Source organism: Seriola aureovittata, chromosome 2 (assembly GCF_021018895.1).
Source record: "Seriola aureovittata isolate HTS-2021-v1 ecotype China chromosome 2, ASM2101889v1, whole genome shotgun sequence".
Taxonomy (NCBI): Eukaryota; Metazoa; Chordata; class Actinopteri; order Carangiformes; family Carangidae; genus Seriola; species Seriola aureovittata.
The window spans coordinates 27,115,640-27,128,765 of NC_079365.1; the positions used below are offsets into that span (position 1 = coordinate 27,115,640).

The 13,126-nt window shown below is 42.3% G+C and overlaps 2 protein-coding genes across 6 annotated transcripts; both read left to right on the top strand.

The window, feature by feature from the left end:
* Nucleotides 1-606: 606 nt before the first annotated feature.
* Nucleotides 607-8,335, top strand: LOC130184864 (E3 ubiquitin-protein ligase RNF182). 5 transcript variants are annotated; one of them, XM_056400964.1, is made up of 9 exons: nucleotides 608-1,169; nucleotides 1,703-1,763; nucleotides 3,562-3,609; nucleotides 3,754-3,884; nucleotides 4,062-4,215; nucleotides 5,171-5,238; nucleotides 5,426-5,549; nucleotides 5,642-5,874; nucleotides 6,051-8,335. In XM_056400964.1, exons 4-9 carry the CDS (start codon nucleotides 3,837-3,839, stop codon nucleotides 6,231-6,233), a joined length of 810 nt encoding a protein of 269 aa, XP_056256939.1. In that variant the 5' UTR covers nucleotides 608-1,169; nucleotides 1,703-1,763; nucleotides 3,562-3,609; nucleotides 3,754-3,836; the 3' UTR covers nucleotides 6,234-8,335. The 5 variants fall into 5 exon arrangements, with proteins under 5 accessions (XP_056256963.1, XP_056256939.1, XP_056256947.1 ...); XM_056400972.1 differs by lacking the exon at nucleotides 1,703-1,763 and having other exon boundaries at nucleotides 608-1,028; nucleotides 1,107-1,169; XM_056400988.1 differs by lacking the exon at nucleotides 1,703-1,763 and having other exon boundaries at nucleotides 607-1,169; nucleotides 5,645-5,874.
* A 2,369-nt stretch (nucleotides 8,336-10,704) lies between these two features.
* Nucleotides 10,705-12,869, top strand: zgc:109913 (regulator of G-protein signaling 9-binding protein). Its single transcript, XM_056403931.1, has 4 exons — nucleotides 10,705-11,028; nucleotides 11,145-11,348; nucleotides 11,892-12,034; nucleotides 12,506-12,869. Exons 1-4 carry the CDS (start codon nucleotides 10,827-10,829, stop codon nucleotides 12,686-12,688), a joined length of 732 nt encoding a protein of 243 aa, XP_056259906.1. The 5' UTR covers nucleotides 10,705-10,826; the 3' UTR covers nucleotides 12,689-12,869.
* Nucleotides 12,870-13,126: the final 257 nt, after the last annotated feature.

Below are 13,126 nucleotides of genomic sequence, written 5' to 3' on the forward strand. Positions count from 1 at the left end.
GTTTGAAGTTAAAACATTTAATAAAACAGAACAAGCTGGACAAGGATGATTTGTGTTGGGTGTGCAGGGCCACAGGTTTGGGACATAATTAATTAAAATTGTGCTTACTGGGGAAATATAATTATACAAACAGTTGTATTGTTACCCAACTCAAATTCTTTGGTTAACCGTCACAGTTCCACCAAACATGCAGATTTAAAGACATCAGATCAAGAGACGCTTGTTAATGGTGATGATGATGATGATGATGATGAAGATGATGATGGATGTACATCGTCTTTTAATATTTTAGTTTCTGCGTTCTTTATTTATTATCAATCTAATGCAAAGTATTACACAGCAGCTCAGCTGATGGTGATGACGGGACAGTTATAAAACACAAAAGAGAGACAAAAAACCCAACACACTTTATTCAAATTAAATACGAAAAAAACCAACAGACTTAATTTAAAGAGAAAACGCAACTCTTTAAATTTCCTTTGTGGATAAAGTGCGTATAAATCTGTATTAACCGCTTATAAACAGGGTATTGATCCTCTCTGCTCTTGGATCATCACTCGGAGATTTCCCGTCATCCTGCTGCGGGCTGGTTGCCATGGTAACCCGTGCTCTCGCCGCCGGCCGCGCGCCGCAGTGAGACGGAGGAGAGACGGTGAGTCACCGACACCGAGACCAGCCCTGGACAGCAACCGGCGGCCGGTAACCGACAAACTGACAGAGCGATAGACCGGAGACAGAGCTCCAGTAGCCCGTTAGCATGTAGTTTCCCGCTGTTGTTCGTCAGAGGAGTCGCGCGACGTCGGCGGACTGTTAATGAGACTGACGACGGGCAACCACCGCAGTGTTGCTTCAACCTGAGACAATACAGCAACTACAGCAACAGCAACAACAACCACAGCATTAATGTTCAACCACCGCAGTGTTGCTTCAACCTGAGACAACACAGGGACAGCCAGACAGACAGCAACTACATCTACAGCAACCAGACTGTTGCTGCAGTGTGGCTTCAGTCTGACAGACTCCAGCATGTAAGGCTACTGCACCCCCAGCAACTAGCTAATAAACTGTTGCTGTCTAATGACCACCATGTTGCTTCAACCTGACAGAGACTACAGCAGCCTGACCGACAACATCCAGGCTGCCAGCACCTAAACCTACAGTAACAACAGGTACAGCAACTATACAACAAAATATAAAGCAACTAGGCAACTTATTTTTTTTTTTTTACTACTGCAGTGTTGGTTCAGCCAACAGGTAATGAGTGAGTGAATGAATTAATCAGTCAATCAATGAGTGAGTGAATTAATTAATTAATTAATCAATGAGTGAGTGAATGAATTAATGAGTAAGTGAGGTACTGTAAAATCATTAGTAGAAACTGAGCAGAGACTGACTCCAGGTCAGGTAAAGGAGCAACATTTTTTCTGACTCCTCCACAGGACTGTTAGCTTAGCTTACCATAACAACTGGAAAAAGGTGGAAATTTAGCCTAGCTTAGTACAAAGACTGGGAGCAGGGCAAATTTGTCAGCTTAGCTTAACTCCAGTTTGTCTGTTTGATGTGATGAGTATGGTTTATAGAGCAGGTGTAGCAACAGGATATGACATCTACCCAAGGTTGATTATGTTCAGTATCAGTGGGTCCTGGTGGTCGACAGGGTTTAACATGTCACATGACTTTCCCTGTGTCTCCTCATTTACAGATGGGAAACACAAACACACCTACCTGTCAGTAATTAGAGGGCGAAGCCTGGTGGAGCTCAGGTGGATTTCAACCTCCAACTCCACACCTGTCAATCACTGAACACTCGTTTGTGATTGGTTCAAACAGACCTGCTTTTAAGCTCACTGTCAAAAGTTTCCTCAAAACTTTGAAAAAAAATACTCAAAATGTTTCAGAAACGCATTAGAAACCTTGAGAACCCAATCAGGGTTTTCACAGTTTTCAGTTATTAAATGATTCAGTCAGAAAATTGTCTCACTTTGAGCAGGTTTGTGTATAGGTTGTAACAGAAATAAAAAACTGTTAATGACGACTACAGATTAAAAAATACAAGCAAAACATCACAGAAATGACAACAGTAAAAATAAAAGTAAAAATGTTCTGTTTGTCGCTTTAACAGTGAATCTTTATAAAGACAAAAGTCATGATGTAAAATCAGATTGATCTTGTTTTCATTCAGCAGCAGCTTTAAAGTCAAACTGCTAAAATCAGTTTCATTAATGATATTTTGATCTGTGAATCAGCTGATCAAACAACATGTGACTGCATCTGACTCATCTGATTGGCCAATATGAGGTTCAGGAACAGGTAAAGCTGTTGCCATAGCAACGTCAGCATCCCCAGTGCCCCCCCCCCCTCAGTTATATAACAACTGCAGTCTATAAATATACCCTGCACACAGTGTGTGTTTCTGCGTATGTTACTGTGTTTGTGTGGCTGCCCAACAAATTAACATCAATAAAAACAATAAATCAGATCTGACAGATACGTTATTAATCAGAAGGTGCAGCATAAATTATAAAACAGAAACAACACGAGGACACACGCAAAGATACACTGTTAAAAACAGATTAAATAAACTAATAAAAACATTAAATACATTATTAAAAACACATTAAACACACTAATAACAAATATTAAATACACTACTAAAAACATTAAATAAATTAATAGAAAAAGATTAAATAAACTGATAAAAAGGAAGAAGTCTCTAAATTTCTTTTTATTTTGGACATTTTGTGAGAAAATTAATTTCTGTCTCAACAAGTTCTCTTTGTTCTTTGCAGCCATATTCTCTTGTGGCGACCAGTTTCAATCTAAGTTAAGGTTTGTTATTCTGTATTCTGTGATGGCTGTAGTTTTAAATTTAAATTAAGATGGGGAATTGGCCCAGCTTTGCTCTGCACCTGTGGTGTGGGCAGATTTTAAACTCAAGATGGATTTTTTTCAACTGGGTTTGAATCCCAGTGCTCTTGTGTAATTAATGGGTCAATCCTTCACTTTCACACAAAAGCATTGGCTCAATAATAATTCGGAGCATTTTAAACCAAATCTTTAAATTTAATATGAATTTTCTTATATTGTAATAAGATCTACAATCTTTATCTGTCTGTGCACTTACAGCTTTGACAACATGTCCTGGAGCAGTGATAGTTAGGCCTCGGTGTCTATACTCTACTGTATGGCTCAATGTTGTCTCTCCCAAATTAAATTGATATTTTTTAGTTTGTGCTCTTTTTTTTTAAATATAATTTTTGTTTAATCTAGATTTACTTTAATTGCCCAGTTTTCACAGTAATCATGGAGTATGTTCAAATTCTCTGTTTCCAAAAGCAGTAATAGGTGGTCCTCTGTCTAAGTCAAGTCCTGGGGCTGGAGATTTTCGAGTAGTTTGATAATTGGTAATCTGTACATTGAAAAGTGTAAGGGACCTTGATGAACCCACGGGATTATTTGAAAAACTAATTTTCTCAGTATTTACATTTTAATCAACTCATATACTACCTGTCTCTCTCTCTGACCTGTCTCTCTCTCTCTGATCTTTCTGTCTCTCTGTAGATGGACGTCCTGTCAGACTCTCAGACTGATCAGCTGATCTGAAGTCAGGTAGGTCATCTCTGTGTAGGGAAAAAGCAGCAGAAACTGATCAGACAATCAGAGTCCAAATAACACCTCAGTTATAATAAATAATTATTCACACTGCTGTTCTGTTTATCTCACTGAAGGAGAGTCGTTTTCTTTGTCTCTCAGTCAGGTGACAGCCTCAGATTGAGTTAAGCTCTGCACATCACTGGCCCTCCCCTCTGCTTCAGGTGAAGACAACAGCTAAAAGGATGAGCCAGCTGAAGGAGGCAGAGCCTGGCCAGGAGCTGGAGGGCAAGGTAAGATCTCCCATCATCCTTCACTGCAGCATCAGCTCTGACAGAAATATTCTTCATGTTTGCTGCTTCTGAGAGTGTGAGTAAAATTTGGACAAACAGCAGGAGTGTGTAGCAGAGCAGACACTCACCTGTCCTGATGTGTTCAGGGTTATTAACCCTCTGTCGTGGTGTGTTCAGGTGCAGACCTGGGCTCAGTCTCTGGTTTACACTCTGGAGGAACTTGAGTGTAAAATCTGTTACAACCGCTACGACACCCGCAGCCGGAAACCCAAACTGCTGGGCTGTCTGCATCGAGTATGTGCCAAGTGTCTGAAGAAGATGGTCGACATGGGTGAGTTTACCCGACATCGACCCGAGCTGCAGACCTGAGACTTGGATTCAAGTCAGATGTCACAAAAATGAGGATTTGGACTTAAAAATGTCATATTTTATGGGTTGTCTGTAAAAGCTGCTACATGTAAGTTCTAGAAATTAACACAGTGCTAGCATGAGACTCTAAAACAAGCTCAGAGAGGCCTCCGACACCTCTCCACATTAAGATATGTTTAGGAGCAGGTTTCAACTCAAGCATACTGTAGCTTTCTTTAATGACTCAACATCTGGCTTGGACTTTATATGTGAACTCAAGTCAGACATCACAAAAATGAGGACTTGAGATTTGACTTGGTCTTGACTCCTGTGAGACTTGTCTTATGTGATATTTAACTCTGTAACAACTTGACTTGATTCAATACTTGAAAGAAAACATATTCAAGTTTAAAGTTTTCTTTTGCTTATGAAAACTGGTGACTTAACTTGGACTTGACCTGTCAGAACTTGTCTTGAATCCATTGTGAAGAGATGATTTGATGGTTCCCCTGACATCAGCCAGAGCTGTGGACTTGAGTCGGACTTAAGTCACAAAAAAAGAGGACTTGGCTTGACTTGAGGTTTTAATCTGGAAAAATCACAATTCCAAGTCTTTTAGAAGACTTGATACTTCCAGAAAAGTCTTGTTTCCTTAAGTCTGAGTCAAGTTACATGTCCAAATATTGCAAAAGACTTGAAGGAACTGTGACTTGACCTGAACTTGCACTAAAACCCTGACATTGCCCAATCAGCAGAGGTCATACCAACGGATCAATATTGATAGCAGCATTCTGCAGTCACCATACAACACAAAACACGATGACCAGTTAACTCTGTCTGTTCAGTTCACTAGAGTCAATCAGATCAGCAATTAACCCATATGACATCATCCAGTGTGTCATGTGACTCTTTTCTGATTTTTTTTTTCTGGTTCTCAGGAGAGTCGTCACCCTCCGTCATCAGCTGTCCGTTCTGTCGCCATGAGACACACGTCCCCGAAGAAGAGGTGAGACTTAACATTTCTAATGAAAAGGTGACAGTTCATGTAAGACTTTACTTTTCCAATGAAAACAACTTTACTTTTCTATTTTTAACAAGGAGATGAGACTTCTCCTCTTCCCTCCTCACCTCCAGATGTCAGACTGTGACGACCTTAAGTCAGACTGTCTTTTCTTCTTCTTCTGCTTCTTCAGGTGTGGTTGATGGAGGATGACCGACACATCCTGGCGGTTCTGTCGTGTCAGGACCGAGCCCGGCGAGGAGGAGGAGGAGCAGGAGGTGGGGGGGAGGTGGTGCTGAGTCCCACCAGTCTGACGGGTAAACTTACTCATCAAGTTTATTTAAGAAACGTTTATATTTTAAGTTTGTTCTGCCGAGTTATTAAGGTTATGATCTCCGTCTTCTATCAGCAGCAGCAGGAGGAGGTGTGGAGACGTCCCACCGCTCCTCAGACTGTCTGGTCATCACCATCATGGAGCTCCCTGAGGAGTCTCCGTCCTCAGACTCACTGAGCATGCTCAATGTGGTGGGTCTGTACCGTCCCCCTAGCCTGGACTCACTGCCCTGCAACTTGCCGGCTCAGAAGTGTCACACCTGGACGTCCCGCAGCTTCCCCCGCTGCCTGCTCGGGGTGCTGTGTCTGGTGAGTACATACAAGATCATTCAGACCAGTCAACACCAGTCAGACCAATCAACAAGAGTCAGACCAGTCTACACTAGTTTCACCAATCAACACTAGTCAAGCAAGTCAGTCACATGTGTGTTTGTGCAGGTGCGTGTCTGACGTCCTGAAAGGTGTGTCATTGTGTCTGTGTACAGGTGTACTTCAGCTCCCTGCCTCTGGGGATTTACCTGCTGATGATTGGTCAGCTGTGGCTGGGCGTGGTCCTGGTCAGTCTGGTTCCCTCCACGCTGCTGCTGCTCGTCCTCTATGGGTTCTGTCAGTGTCTCTGCCATGAGCTGATGGAGGCACTCGCCACACGCACACACACGCTGCCATGATGACAAAAATAACACGACACGCTGCCATGAAGACGATGACAACACGACACGCTGCTATGACGATGACGACACACATGACAGGCTGCCATGACGACGATGACAACACGACACGCCGCCATAATGAATTGACAAGCTGCCATGACAACGATAGCAACATGACACACTGCCATGACGACGACTACAGGACACCATGACGACGACAACGAAATGACATGCTGCTAAGACGACGACAACAACGCGATGCGCTGCCATGACGACGACGACACACAACATGATGCCATGATGAAGACAGATGAACATATTGCCATGACGATGACAACACGCACTCTGCCATGACAACACAAGCAACAGCATAAACCCTAAAGAAACAAGTCAGAACATGATACCTACACCTACACTACATACCAGAAAAACAATGGAACCAGAGGAACTCATCCAGAACAACAGAACCAGAACTACCACAACAACAGGACTTCACCTTAGGAACATCAACAAGAGGAGAACAGATAGAATCAAGAACATTGGAACCACAACTGAATAAATCCAGAACTCACCTGTAGACCCACCCATCTGACTCTTGACACACCCGTCCACTTTGACTTGGCCCCCATCTGAATACCAGCATTACCCCCACTCTGAGGCTACAGCCAATCAGGCAGGACCGGTGATGACATCATCACAGAGAAGAGGCGGAGTCTCTGAAGTTTTACTGTGAAAGTTTTTTCTCTCTGTTGCCTCCTGCTGGACGAACTGAGAACAATCAGCTGATCACAAACTGACTTATTTATCATCTTCCAGGTGTCCTGATGTTAAAGGACACCTGTCAGACTGAACCGCTGCACTGTGCAGACTGACAGACTTTAAATGATAACACTAATTAACCATGTTGGAAACAAACATGTAATTCTTTAATATGCGTAAATCTGTGACTGAGTCTAAAATCAACACTCGCACTGTTTATGAAACCCTCCTGTTCTCTGTCCAGAATCCAGTGCAGACAGAGGTCCAGGGCTGTCAGCCTAGCTTAGCACAAAGACTGGAAGCAGGGGGATACTGTTAGCCTAGCTTCATCAGAAGAGGAATAAACATCTGAGAGAGAGCACAAATTGTGAGAGCAGAATCAGATTGTGTGTTCAGTCCTGATCTGTGATTTTTGAGTCTGCTCAGGTTCTGGTTCCTGGCAGCTGAGATCACAAGAAGTCACTCACCAACAATTTTAGACCAACAAGCTGCAACATGACACAGCAGCATCTGGACGTCGGTGTCATGAATTTTTCAAAGTCCACACGAGTAAAAAGGTCAGCTGCTGAATATATTGCACGTCTGTAAGGAGGTGAAAGATGTGACTGTTTACGATGACACAATTTACATACTTAATGCCTAGAAGCCTCATTGTTTATCCTTTAGTTTCAGTTTTTGTGGGTGTATTGATCTGCACTGTAGACTGAAGATCAGCCAAATTCAGATGCCGATGCCATCACCATCACCTGGTTAATTCTGTTATAACCGTCATATTGGATCTGAAAATGCTCTGATTCTGAATATAACCACGGCAAATAATCATTATCATCATTATTATTATTTGTTTGAAGCGTTTTCTTAAATCTCATATGCAGTTGTTTCAGATCACAGGACACCAAACCAGCACACATTGGGCTCATTAGATTTAAATAGACTGAGTTTTTGTTCTTTTCTGATAGAGCCAAGCTAACAGTTTCCCTCGACATCCAGTCTTTGTGCTAAGCTAGGCTAACAGTTTCCCTCTACTTCCAGTCTTTGTGCTAAGCTAGGCTAACATTTTCCCTCTACTTCAAGTATTTGTGCAGAGCTAGGCCAACAGTCCTGGATTAGACTGGTGAGTGTGGGCTGTTCCTTTAAGGTTTCTGTCTTTATAAAGTGCCATCGTTTGATTTGATGTTTGATTAATGAGTCCTGTGATAATGATGATGATCAGGTGACATCAGAGGACACCTACTGATGGTCAGCTGACCTGTTGTGTCATTTCCTGTCTCTGTAGTGGGCGGAGCATGTGGAGGATCAGCTGTGTTTAGTTTCAGTGATAAAAATTTATAAAATCAAATAAAGTACAAACACAGACATGACTGATCACTGTGTAACTTTTTTTAATAGAATAAGTTAAAACAACTAAGTAAATAAACAACGTACAAAATTAGCAAATGGAACTGACATTGTACCATTTTAGCTAAGCTTTAGCCATCATAATGCACAACATTAGAAGCTAACACTTGTACAAACGATAGCTAGCATTATGTATAATTGTAAAGTTAAGAATGTATGGTAGACAAAGTTAGTTGTTAACTGATGTCTACTTTTAGGTAGTTAACCCAGCAGCTAGTTAATCTTTAGATCATTTTGTATGTATTATTTTGTAGCAGTGACGAGGACATGTCCCAACAACATGACACAGCACTTTGTTGATGTTTGCCCAGTTAGCAACAGACAGACTCCATCTTCAGAGACAGAGTTGAGTTCACCTGTGAACACGCAACTAGTCTGAACCCAAAGATTTCATTATTTTCATACTTTTGATACTAACTAGTTTATTAAGCTTGTGCAACACCAGTGACCTTTTTGTTCCTGGATGGAAACAGCTAAAACACTTGATTAACTGACCCAGGTCAGTCTATAAATAACATCTATCACCTGTCATGATGCAGCCTCCCTCGGCAGGTGAATCCATGAGGTTAGCCTGCTAAGGGTAAAAGAAAGAGCCCCCTGGGAGATGCTGAAGCCAAGCTCGAAGTTTCAGGCCTCAGCTGGCCTCCAGGCTTTAATTAAAAACACTGGTGATCCCCAGAGAGGAAAAGAAGAAGAGTGTTTATAGAAACCTACACGGTCCTCCACTACAGAAGAAGAAGCTGGATGGAGTTGTGATCGGCAGCAGGTAGGATTGGTTTTATTCCTTATTCACAAACTTTTCTTTATTTAAAAACTTCAAACATCTCAGTGAGTGGGCAGACAGAGCAGAGTTAAAGAGATTTAAAGTTTGTCTAACAGAGAATAATGGCTTCATTTTATAATTTAGATTGTCTGACCCCAGAGTCACTGCTATGGAATCGTCAGGATCCTTAAAAATATTGATATTAAATGATGCTTACAGACTGACGGGAAATTGCATCATCTTAAGATAAAATGTGTTAATTATTATCTATGTTGATCATTTTCAGTTCTTAAAGCAACATTATGCAACTATACTACCTTTACATAACAGCTTAAAAATAATTTTGATGGTACATTGACTTGTAATAGGGAGAACGGCTCCTCTTTAATTTCCACTCGTGCCCCAAACACTTGTACTTGCACAATGAAACTTTGGTTGAACAGGTACGATCTCTCTGATAAGTGCGTAACACATTACGGCACCACTTCACAACGTCACACACCGCCAACTATGGGTCTTCAAATAGTTATACGAAGTAAAGAGAACATCTAGATCTGCATTTTAGCACAAATTCTGTGGACTCTGATATTTTCAGTCAGTCAGATTCGCCGAATGCTGACTTGAAATAAATGGACAGCGTAATTGCTGGTTTGTACAGAGATTATGATTTTATTTGTTGACTGAGCAGATGACCTAACCCTAACCCTCCAGTACCCTAACTGTTATTAACATTGGTTGAACAGGTGAGTTGACAGATGTAGATGAAAAGGTGTGGGTGGACAGAGGTAAATTGACAGGTATGGGTAGAAAAGTGTGAGTGGACACGTGGAAGGACAGGTGGGAATGGACAGAGGTAAGTTGACAGATGTAGGTGGACAGGAATTCGGTGTGTTGAGTGTTTCAACTGAAATGGATCTGGTTCTGGTTCTGACTCTGTGTCTGGACAAACCAAATACTTCTACAGCACATCAGGGTTTAGATTCACAAATGAAATAAACTAATTCCTCTTCATCAGTGGCCTCAGGTATTCTTTAGATGAGTGGTTTCCAACCTGTGGGCTGTGAAGAAATTGCAAGTGGGTCAAAAAATAATTTGCAAAATAACTCCTTCCATTGTTTTTTCTTTTTCTAGTATTAAGGCCCATCACTGTGATAAGCCAATGTTAGGAACTTATGTTGTCACTACTGGACCACAGTTTGCTGTTTCAGTATGATTACCCACTAAAACATGACATACATTGCTAAAACTGGAGTATCAAAATGGATAGCTGGTTAGCAACAGGAAGATTTAAAAGGAAAGAGACAGATGGTGAATTGACAAGTGATCCCCCCTCCTCAGTCAAACAAAAAAGAAAAACTGAGCTTCCCCTCTTTCAGTTCAGTCCTGAATGTACGATCATTATCATTAAAATAAAAAGTGTCTTAGGAATGTATTATTTGACGTCCATAAGATCAGATATGGGCCACCAACATTTTTGAGATTTTCAAGTGGGCCACGAGTTGGAAAAGGTTGGGAACCACTGCTTTAGATAAAAACATTACAAAAACAATGGTTTTATCAGGTTTCACATTTTAACATCAGAACTATGTTAAAGACCTGAGTGAATGAAATGAATGAATTAAACCAGGTGAAGCAGCTGCTATAGATCCATAGACTTGTCACTCCTCACCTTTCAGGTGGGCGATGACATCATGAGTCGGTGGCGTCGTTCGGTGGATGAGCTCGCTGCACGGCGCCGGCAGCAGGGTGAATGCGAGCGAGCGCAGGAGGCTCTCAGTAGAGTCACCTCTTGTTTCCAGCAGCTGGCGGCATCGCTCGGCAGCTCAGCAGACTGCAGCTTCCTGCGAGACGAGATGGACGAAACGAGGGTGCTCGCTCATCGGATCTGCAGTGGTAAGCCTCGACACTACACCTGAACTTTATATACCTGTTCACACATTAGAATATACATCTGTCTATAAACTTTTCTGTTGCAACTTTCTCTCTCTAACCTGTCTGTCTTTGTGTAGGTCTTTCCCGGCGTCTGGTGCGTCTGCTGTCAGACTGTGACTCCAACCCCTCAGGTATAGAGGACAGGCAGGTGTCAGAACGGCTGTGGGTTGTCTTTCTGTCAGCTTTGGAGAACTTCCTGTCTGACCTCCATAAAGCGAGCGATCTGATTGGAAAGTTCCCTCTGACTCAGCGCTATGACAGACGCTCATTGGTCAACACAGGTCAGCTGTTGCACCTTTACTTTTTACCTTTCTTACTTTACCCCCTTCCTTACATTCTTACCTTAGCCCCTTTCTTTACTTCCTTCACGCTGAGTGTCTGGCACTACCTCAAAGATCTGGAGAACCTTTTCAAAGACTCCTGTCTGCTTCTCAAGGAATCCTGGAAAGATCCTTAAATTCTGGTCAAAGATCCATAGATACTCCTCAAATACACCTGAAGCCTCCATTTGAAACACCTCAAGGGTCATGTTTAGGTCCCACACTCCTTTCAAGAACTCTCTGGAACATCTTCAAGAAGACTTCAATGGGCTCTCCAAGAACTTACACAGTCTCTTCCAGGTTCCTTGAACCATTCTAAATGATTTCTGGTTCCCTGACATCTTGCCTTGGGTGCTTCTTTTTCAGGTAGAGCCTAGAACCTCCTTAGGGACATCAGGAACACCCACCAAGACACTAAAGATATCTCTCTTTCAAGGAGCCTTTGAACTTCCTTTAAGGACCAATAGACGTTCTTCAATGACTGTCACTCTCTTTCCTCTCCAGGATGTATCGATGGCATGGTGGGTGTGGCAGCCCGGGTGGCTTTAGTCCAGGTGCCGTGGCTCACTTTGGAGGAGCAGCCGAGTCCTGATCTGAACAATCACATCGGAGGATTGGAGGCCATGCTGAGTGAGATGCAGCTAAGGGTGAGACAGAGAACACTTCCTGTTTAAACAGATGGAAGATAACAAGAACATGATCTAGGGTAAAACTGGGTCTTGAACCTGATGGGATTGTTTTATATCTGTTGGTGTCCTGTACCGGGGGGGGGAGTATCTCGTACCTGGTGGAAGTGTTCCATACCTGGGGGAAGTATCCTGTTCCCGGTGCAAGTGTCCTAGTCCTGGGTGAAGCATCTTGTTCCTGGTGCAAGTGTCCCGTACCTGGGGAGAGTATCTTGTTCCTGGTGGAAGGGTTGCGTATTTGGAGGCTCTTGTATTGGGAACAAGTTGAGGTACGAGAAGGTACGAGGTACACCCCAGGTACGAGACTTGTACCTTGTACTTTTCTTCGTACCTCAACTTGTTAGGGAGTATCTAGTACATTGTAGAAATGTTGTGTATTTGGGGGGAAAATCTTGAAGTGTTTGTATTTAAACTTGTGTGGGGGTTCTGCAGGTGCCTGTTGCATTCTGGTCAGTGGAAGCGTCCCAGCCGGCCTGGGCCGAAGCACGCGGTGAACTGGAAGAGCTGGATGACAGCCTGGAGGACCTGATGGAGGTTGAGGTCGCCTCACACAACAAAAACAAGATGGCTGTCTGTTGCCAGCCACCGTGCTGCGGACTGGGCTGTATCAGCTAGAGGCAGTAGGACGGGGGAGTCCCGGCTCACACTGCTGACATCAACATGATCTGGCCGCTGGTCTTTGAATGTGAAGCAAAGAAAAAAGATTTTCATAGAATCTGGAATTAACTCATTAGACTCTGCTGTTGCCTATGAATAAATGTTGAGAATGTATTTTTAAGATAAATTTATGACACTGATAACTATTCTATTCTTTTTGAGAATTAAACTGTGGTTATAGTCTTAATTTTCAAACTTACAACCTATTCTGTCAAAATAAAAGCACTTGATATTTATCTAAATAAAAGATATCCTGCCTTTCATGTAAGAACTGCATTAACAGTATAAGGTTCAGAGTTTCAATCTGATTTTAGATGTGAACAGCAAGGGACACCAGCTGATCAGTTTGGCAATTCATTAAAAATGCAAATGTTTTAATTAGAACATGATCGAGAC

Bases quoted from the DNA above. Each gene is read 5' to 3' on its own strand.
- LOC130184864 (XM_056400964.1), top strand. From the start codon at position 3,837: ATGAGCCAGCTGAAGGAGGCAGAGCCTGGCCAGGAGCTGGAGGGCAAG. The intron at 3,885-4,061 runs GTAAGATCTCCC...TGGTGTGTTCAG, and splicing joins GCCAGGAGCTGGAGGGCAAG to GTGCAGACCTGGGCTCAGTC. The intron at 5,550-5,641 runs GTAAACTTACTC...GTCTTCTATCAG, and splicing joins GAGTCCCACCAGTCTGACGG to CAGCAGCAGGAGGAGGTGTG.
- zgc:109913 (XM_056403931.1), top strand. From the start codon at position 10,827: ATGAGTCGGTGGCGTCGTTCGGTGGATGAGCTCGCTGCACGGCGCCGG. The intron at 11,349-11,891 runs GTCAGCTGTTGC...TTTCCTCTCCAG, and splicing joins ACGCTCATTGGTCAACACAG to GATGTATCGATGGCATGGTG. The intron at 12,035-12,505 runs GTGAGACAGAGA...GGGGTTCTGCAG, and splicing joins TGAGTGAGATGCAGCTAAGG to GTGCCTGTTGCATTCTGGTC.